This window comes from Podarcis pityusensis (assembly GCF_964106645.2).
Source record: "Podarcis pityusensis genome assembly, chromosome: 2".
Taxonomy (NCBI): Eukaryota; Metazoa; Chordata; class Lepidosauria; order Squamata; family Lacertidae; genus Podarcis; species Podarcis pityusensis.
In genome coordinates, this window is record NC_138029.1 from 121,338,985 (window position 1) to 121,347,830 (window position 8,846).

The 8,846-nt window shown below is 44.9% G+C and overlaps 2 protein-coding genes across 5 annotated transcripts in view; both read left to right on the forward strand.

Moving 5' to 3' along the window:
• Positions 1–8,846, forward strand: part of LOC308469423 (uncharacterized protein) — a 28,015-nt gene that overhangs the window by 3,253 nt on the left and 15,916 nt on the right. The gene's annotated exons all lie outside the window — the stretch shown is intronic.
• LOC308469958 (uncharacterized protein) lies at positions 263–7,717 on the forward strand. Its single transcript, XM_080993110.1, has 3 exons — positions 263–347; positions 3,030–3,156; positions 4,974–7,717. The coding sequence occupies exons 2-3, from the start codon at positions 3,123–3,125 to the stop codon at positions 5,999–6,001; spliced, it is 1,062 nt and encodes a 353-aa protein (XP_080849236.1). The 5' UTR covers positions 263–347; positions 3,030–3,122; the 3' UTR covers positions 6,002–7,717.

Genomic DNA, 8,846 nt, shown 5'->3' on the forward strand with positions numbered 1-8,846 from the left:
CTAAAACTCCCATCATCCCTGTTCATTCTACATATCAACTGGGAATGATGGGAGCTGAAGTCCAGCAACTTTTGGAGAGCGTTATGTCAGCTACCTCTGAGCTAGATAATCCCAAGGGGCTCAGGATGTGAGGGAGGGGATCCCAGAATTCTCTGCTTCTTCACCAGCTTTCTGTGGAAGTCAGCCAAACAGATAGCCAAGTACCCCTGAGGTTTTTGCATTTGCTGTTTCCGTGCGATGTCTTCAATGCATATTTCTGTTTCAGGCAAAGGATCTGGTCACGGAAATGAGAAGCAATTTCCCCAAAGCAGAAAGGAATCTGTCAGTCATCAGGCAGAGGCCTCTGGGTGAGGAGTTGGGGGTAGTGTTTCAATATGGTCTCCCTCTGTTCATTTTGAAACTAAGCCATCAACACAGCGGTCAGCAAGCTTTTTCACTTTTTTTCTCCAAATTTTTTTATTCATTTTATAACACAAATAAAGAACACAAACAGAAAAACAAACAATACAAACAGATTCTTGTCTTATCCTTATTTTTCTAAACATTGTTAGTTTAGTCCCACCTATCTGATTTTCATTTTACTTCATCTTTAGCAGTTTACATATATCATAATTTCTAACCGTTTTTTTTTACTTTTACTTTTACCATGAAAATCTTCACATTTTATCACTTACAAATGATACTCTTTCAAAATACACTATCTTCTACTTCTAAGCCTACAGCTTATATCCACTTCCAAAGCTATTCTGAGATTTAAATATTAGCATTTCCCCCCCCCCCAAATATTCCTTAAACTTCTTCCAATCATCTTCCACCGTCTCTTCTCTCTGGTCTCGGAGTCTCCTGGTCAGTTCGGCAAGTTCCATATAGTCCATCATCTTCATCTGCCATTCTTCGATAGTTGGTAAATCTTGTTTCTTCCAATTCTTCGCTAGCAATATTCTTGCAGCTGTTGTGGCATACAGAAAAAAAGTAACGACCTTTTTGGGGATTTCACCCCCCAGCAAACTTTTTCAGCAGGGGGCCGGTCCACTGTCCCTCAGACCCTGTGGGGGGCCGGACTATATTTTGAAAAACAAAATTATGCAAGAGCACCACGAGCCCCAGTGGCTGCTTACCTGTGTCTTGTGAGCGGCAGGGGCTGGCGGTGGTGGAGGGACGATGAGCGGCGTGTGAAAGGGCTCTGGAGACAGGCTGCTTAAAATGGCGGCCGCTTGAGCCTTGCTGCTGCTGCTGACACCAACAAAGCCCACCCCCTTCCTCCTCTAGGCAGGGCGGGGAGAAGCCAGGAGGAGGGAGGGAGGAGGCGGCGGCGCTGCTGCCGTGTGAGGGAGAGGGAAAGAACATGTACGCTGGTGATCCATGCAGCGATTCCCGGACAGTCCGTGGACCGGATCCAGAAGGCGATTGGGCCTGATCCAGCCCACGGACCTTAGTTTGCCTACCCATGCATCAACTGTTAGGATATAGTTCCGTTCCACCTTTAGAACAGGCATGTGGAGTTGTTGTATGTTACATGTCTGTTTACTTCCAGCACAGTCTGCTGGGAACTTCCGTTGTATATAGCTTTTGCCTATGCTCTTTGCTTGGACACGAAGGGAAGCAGACATGTTTTTCCTTCGTCCTGATGTTGAATAAATGCTTGTAAATATGCTTACATATGCCTCTGTCTGCTACTTCTGTTGCAAAGAGTTCTTATCTCTGCTAGTTTGCGTGCTCAGTCTCTAAAGGTCTCTGAGGCTTGAGTCGCAGTTTTGATGCTGTTCTGAGAACCGGAGTTCGCCCGGCTGCTGGCCGGTGGGCTGGAGCCAGCTGGGAGCCTGCCAATTGCCCCCGTCTCCCCGGATGCATCCCAACATCAACTTCTTTAACCTTTTGCGGGGAGGCAAATCTCCACCTTTTTCCAGGGCTCGAAAATACCCTTATTTGCAACATGTTGTGCACATGGATTTGTGATCAAAAGCCCCAAAGAGTTGCTATGTGTTCACACACTGGAACTATCAAACAGATGCACAGATATCAAACTTGCTCAACAGTTCAGACTTTCTCTAAGTATCAGTTTCTTATCCAAGTATGTGCCAATAATAATAATAATAATAATTATTATTATTATTTATTATTTGTACCCCGCCCATCTGGCTGGGTTTCCCAAGCCACTCTGGGCGGCTTCCAACAAAGATTAAAAATACATTAAAATGTCGCACATTAAACACTTCCCTGAACAGGGCTGCCTTCAGATGTCTTCTAAATGTTAGGTAGTTGTTTATCTCTTTGACATCTGATGGGAGGGTGTTCCACAGGGTGGGCGCCACTATCGAGAAGGCCCTCTGCCTGGTTCCCTGTAACCTCACTTCTCGCAGTGAGGGAACTGCCAGAAGGCCCTCGGTGCTGGACCTCAGTATCCGGGCAGAACGATGGGGGTAGAGACGCTCCTTCAGGTATACTGGACCCGAGGCCATTTAGGGTTTTAAATGTCAGCACCAACACTTTGAACTGTGCTCGGAAACGTACTGGGAGCCAGTGTAGGTCTTTCAAGACTGGTGTTTATGTGGTCTTGGCGGCCGCTCCCAGTCACCAGTCTAGCTGCCACATTCTGGATTAGTTGTAGTTTCCGGGTCACCTTCAAAGGTAGCCCCACATAGAGCGCATTGCAGTAGTCCAAGCGGGAGATAACTAGTGGTTTTGTCTCTGACAGGCAATGGAATGATGCCGGCAAGATGTCCTCAGCCATCTCCTCTTTGTGGTTCAGTAGAAGGAACAGCTGTGAGACCTGATCAGGTAGGGGGATGGATCACTGAGGGGAGAGGCTGGGCCCCACTTTTCCCTCTCACCTCCCTGGTCCTGAGTGAATCTCTTTCCGTCGATTTGCTCCTATCAAAAGCTGCCCTCAGCGAAGGCTGCGAATGCCACCCAAGAAGGTTTAATTCCTGAGAATAATAAGCACCCACCTCAATTTAACTGGCCTTTTGAATGTCGCCAATAGACCATCCCTATCCTACCCATGAAAAAATGTTTCCCTTTTCTTTTAGGGTCCCATATCATTTGAGGATGTGGCTGTGCATTTCACAGATGAGGAATGGTCGCTGCTGGATCCTGACCAGAGGGTATTGCATAAGGAAGTCATGGAGGATAACTGGAGGATCATGGCCTCTCTCAGTAAGATCCCCTGTTGCGTCATAATATCGTTTTTTAAATTCAATATTTCTGTATGTGAGCAATCCTAATATTCTGACATAGCTCAGCTGTCCTACACGTACAGCATCTAGGATTTTTATTCCTGCTTTTAATCTTGAAAATTAATCTCTCCTGCATTCTCTCTGAGCATGCATTCTCTAAATCTGCCCTTCACAACTGTGGCTTGGTTGGTCTTATCTGGTCAGGTTATTTGTGGAATGTAAGTTTCAGAGTTGTGAGGGAGGTGGAACGATGTCATTTTCCAGAAGGCCAAAGAGATGAGTACACGTCATCAGAAATTGAGTGAATTTCATGAATGGGCCAAATAATAATCCACTTCACAAAAGAGGCTGGGGTTCACTGATTTCCATAAAAACGAGAGGCCTTTGCCTTCCTAGGAATGCAAAAATGCTCTCTCTTTCAGAACCAGCTTCCATTATTCTTCTCACCTAATGGCTTCCGAATTGGTTCTGAATCTGGATTTTCTGCCTAAAACTTTTCCTCATGTGCTAATATAAAGCGTGGCTAAGCTCCATTTTCATGTCCAAAATGCTTCACAACTGAAGCCTGAAGTTTCCCTCTTTGTTTATATTAATTCCAAAGATGAGGTGAAAGGAAGGGCTGGTGGCAGCTTAGTGTAATATGTTTTTTTTAGGGGGGACACACCTTTTTACGGTTGGGGTAGCCAATGTGGGTCCCTCCAGAGGTTGCAGGATTCCACCTTCATCATCCCTGACAGCTGTCCGTTCCAGCTGGAGCTGATGGGAAAGTCTAATAACATCTGGATGGTACTACATAAAAGGGTATTAGCCAGTAAGAACCCCACACGTTTTCCAATTTACAGATTGTTCTCTTCTGAAAGAAAATTATATGAAAATGATGTATATAACACCTGTACAGATAGCAAAAATGTACAAAACCGGCTCTAGCATTTGCAGGAAATGTAAAGAAAAAGAAGGGACTTTTTATCATATGTGGTGGGAATGTAAAGAAATTTTAAAAAATGGGAAATGATATATAATGAATTGAAGGAAATGTTTAAAATGACATTTGTAAAAAAACCAGAAGCATTTTTGTTAGGGATTGTAGGACAATACCTGCCAAGGAAAATAAGGAACTTGTTTATGTATGCTACAACAGCGGCAAGAGTCTTCATAGCACAAGGATGGAAGAATGAGGAAACCCCGACAAAAGAACAGTGGCAAGAGAAATTGATGCACTATGCAGAACTGGCTAAATTGACATACTAACTGCGAGACGAGGACAACTGTGACTTTAAGGAAGAATGGGAACTTCATACAAATTATTTAAAAACACAACAAAATGAACTGGACTCCTTGGCAGGTTTTGAATAAACATACACAAATTTATTGTTGATAACATGATGGAAAGATATGTAAGCATATACAGTGGTACCTCAGGTTAAGTACTTAATTTGTTCCGGAGGTCCGTTCTTAACCTGAACCTGTTCTTAACCTGAAGCACCACTTTAGCTAATGGGGCCTCCTGCTGCTGCTGCGCTGCCGGAGCCCGATTTCTGTTCTCATCCTGAAGCAAAGTTCTTAACCTGAAGTCTGTAACCTGAAGCGTATGTAACCCGAGGTACCACTGTATACAATTTTATAATATGCAGAGAAAATAATGTGCAGCGAAACCAGGGAGAGGAGCTGAGGGAAGTCCATGGGAGGGAGGTGGGGATTATAGGGTTTGATAATTTGTTATGTGGAAATTGAGCAATAAAAAATATGTTTTTTAAAAAAGAAAGAACCCCACACATTTTCCCATTTCTTCTGTTTCAGCACAAGGAATCCACAGCGCAGAGAAACCATATAAATGCAGTGAGTGTGGAATGAGCTTTGGCCGGAAGATAATTCTCATGTACCATCAAAGAATTCACACTAGGGAGAAACCCTATAAATGCTTGGAGTGTGGAACGGGCTTCAGGGAACGCAACCATCTGACTTCCCATCAAAGAATTCACACAGGGGAGAAACCCTTTCAGTGCTTGGAGTGTGGAAAGGTCTTAAGGCATAAGACAAGTCTTGCTTCTCATAAAAGAATCCACTCTGGGGAGAAACCCTATCAGTGTTTGGAATGTGAAAAAAGCTTCACTCACAAAATAACTCTCCTTCACCATCAAACAGTTCACTCTGGTGAGAAACCACATAAATGCTCACAGTGTGGAAAGAGCTTCGCTTTGAAGAAAAACCTCACTTCCCATCAAAGAATTCACACCGGGGAGAAACCGTATAAATGTTTGCAGTGCGGAAAGAGATTCAGTCAGAGCTCCCATCTCACTTACCATCAGAGAATTCACACAGGGGAGAAGCCATATAAATGTTTAGAGTGTGGAAAGAACTTCAGCCAAAGTACTAGTCTAATTTATCACCAGAAATCGCACACTGCAGAGTCACAATATAAATGCTTTGATTGTGGAAAGTGCCTCAGTCAGGAGGCGGATCTCGTTGATCATAAAAAAATGCACATCCAGGATAAACCACATGTATGTTTGGAATGTGGGAAAAGGTACACTCAGAAGAACTGTCTTAGAAAACATCAAAGAATTCATACAGGAGAGAAACCATATAAATGTTCTGAGTGCGGAAAAAGCTTCATTGAGAAGTCAGCGCTCACAACACACCAACGAGTTCATACGGGAGAGAAACCCTATAAATGCCTGGAGTGTGGAAAGGGCTTCGCTCAGAGTTCCCATCGCAATGTTCACCAAAGAACACACAAATCGATGGGCAGCGTATGGGAGCAGCTTTCTTCAGATCTCCAGCCTTTATTCCCACCAAAAAATCCATACAGTGGAGAACCCATATAAAGACTTGGAATATTAAAGGAGCTTTAGGAGCAGTTCCTAGCTTTCTTTCTGCAAGAAAAACCCAAATAAATGCTTGAATTGCATATAGACAGGGCATATGCAGGAAAATTTGTGGAGTAATCCTTAATAATAATAATAATAATAATAATAATAATAATAATAATATATTTATACCCCGCCCATCTGGCTGAGTTTCCCCAGCCACTCTGGGCGGCTCCCAATCAAGCGTTAAAAACAATACAGCATTAAATATTAAAAACTTCCCTAAACAGGGCTGCCTTCAGATGTCTTTTAAAGATAAGATAGCTGCTTATTTCCTTCACATCTGAAGGGTGGGCATTCCACAGGGTGGGCGCCACTACCAAGAAGGCCCTCTGCCTGGTTCCCTGTAACCTCACTTCTTGCAGGGAGGGAGCCGCCAGAAGGCCCTCGGAGCTGGACCTCAGTGTCCAGGCTGAACAATGGAGGTATACTGGACCGAGGCCGTTTAGGGCTTTAAAGGTCAGCACCAACACTTTGAATTGTGCTCGGAAACGTACTGGGATCCAATGCAGTACTTAGAAGTTGGGAGGAGCTTCCAAAAAGGCAAAAATGTCTGTTGTTATCATTAATTAATTCTTCAAAGATGATCAGAGCATCATGCACAGTACTAACCTTACCTGTCATCAAAGAATTCACACAGGGGCGAAACAATATATTTGTCCCAGGAGGCAAGATGTTGGGGACAAGGCAGGATCCAGGAGAGTCTAAAAATCCACTTGGATATATTTATATTACAGTGGTACCTTGGTTTACTAACTTAATCCGTTCCCGAAGTCCGTTCTTAAACCAAAGTGTTCTTAAATCAAGGCGTGCTTTCCCATAGCAATGGGGGACTCAATTTACAAATGGAACACACTCAACAGGAAGCGGAACATGTTTTGCTTCCAAGGCAAAGTTCACAAACCAAAACACCTAATTCTGGGTTTAAAGGTAAAGTTATAGGGACACCTGACCATTAGGTCCAGTCGCGGACGACTCTGGGATTGCGGCACTTTATTGGCCGAGGGAGCTGGCGTACAGCTTCCGGGTCATGTGGCCAGCATGACTAAGCCGCTTCTGGCGAACCAGAGCAGTGTGCGGAAACGCCGTTTACCTTCCCGCCGGAGCGGTACCTATTTATCTGCTTGCACTTTGATGTGCTTTCAGACTGCTAGGTTGGCAGGAGCAGGGACCGAGCCACGGGAGCTCACCCCGTTGCGGGGATTCGAACCGCCGACCTTCTGATCGGCAAGTCCTAGGCTCTGTGGTTTAACTCACAGTGCCACCCGCGTCCCTTACTTCCGGGTTTGCAGCATTCTTAATCCAAGTTGTTCATAAACTAATCTGTTCTTAAACCAAGGTACCACTGTAAATACATTAGCAGAAGACCAGTGGGGGCTTTTTAGTTTTTGAAAGATGAAAGCATCAAAGAGAAATCAGCAGCAAGGAGAAATAAAAGGAACAGTATATGCAGGTAAGGTAAAGTTCAGTGACTTGCTGTCTGTGCTGCCTTTCCTTGTGATGGAGTTGGGAGGGAAAAAGCATGACTTGCTCTCTGTGTTGAGTCCAATTCTGTGGATCTATGCCTCTCCCCAGACTCAGAACAAGAGAGCAAGATTTGTGTGAATGCTGTGAGTCCTCTCCGTCTTATATTCAGCCTGCATATATGTGTAAATAAAACATATCCGAAAGACACTGTCGTCTCCAGTTACCTTGCTTCTGAAGGACCCAAACCGCTGTGGACTCATGACAATCTCCGGAGAAATCTGACGAGACAGTGAACAAGCTTACTGCCTAATGCCTGTAACTGATCTCAGTATTTACACGTGATTTGTTAAATAGTTTTCCTCTGTGCAAATGATCTACACCAGAGGTTTTCAACCTTTTTGGGTCCACGGCTCTCTTGACCAACTACAGTCATACCTCAGGTTACAGACGCTTCGGGTTGCGCAATTTCGGGTTGCGCACCGCACTGAACCCAGAAGTACCGGAACAGGTTACTTCCAGGTTTTGGTGCATGCGCAGAAGCGCTAAATTGCACTTTGCGCATGCGCAGAAGCGCCGAATTGTGACCCGCACGTGCGCAGACGCGGCGCTGCGGGTTGCGAACGTGCTTTCGGAAGCAGAGATAACGAAGTCCTCTAGCTGAGGGTTTCCCCACCTTTTACCAAGCTGCTAGAATAGCAGGATCAGTGTTTTTTTCCCCTTTTAGGGAATTGCCTCAGATGCTCACAAGGAGGTGGGCGACCTTTGGGACCCTCCAGCGGTTGCTGAACTACAACTCCCATCGCCTTGGCCACTGGCCATGCTTGCTGAGGCTGATGGGAGTCGTAGTTCTAGGAAGTGGCCGTGCAATATTTTTATTGATATTTAAATCTAACCAGGCCTTTCAGAAGCAGGCAAAATGTTTTCATGTATCAAATAACCTGATAAAATACTGGCCTTGGCCCAGTATACCTGAAGGAGCATCTCCACACCCATCGCTCAGCCCAGACACTGAGGGTCTGAGGGTCTTCTGGCGGCTCCTTCACTGTGAGAAGCGAAGTTACATGGAGCCAAGCAGAGGGCCTTCTCGGTGGTGGCACCCACACTGTGGAACTCCCTCCCACCAGATGTCAAGGAGATAAAAAACTACACAACTTTTAGAAGACATCTGAAGGCAGCCCAGTATTGGGAAGCTTCTTAATGTTTGACATTTTATTGTTTTTATATACGCTGGTTTATACACCCTGGTTTTGACTGCCACTGAAAAGCGAGCTTGCCCCCTTCCCAGTCCCCTTAGGCTTCAGCCACAGCCATTACAAGGCCAGTTGCCTCGCTATGG

Excerpts from the sequence above, each read along its gene's own strand:
- LOC308469958 (XM_080993110.1), top strand. The coding sequence starts at position 3,123 with ATGGAGGATAACTGGAGGATCATGGCCTCTCTCA. Across the intron at positions 3,157-4,973 it reads GAGGATCATGGCCTCTCTCA|CACAAGGAATCCACAGCGCA; the intron begins GTAAGATCCCCT and ends CTTCTGTTTCAG.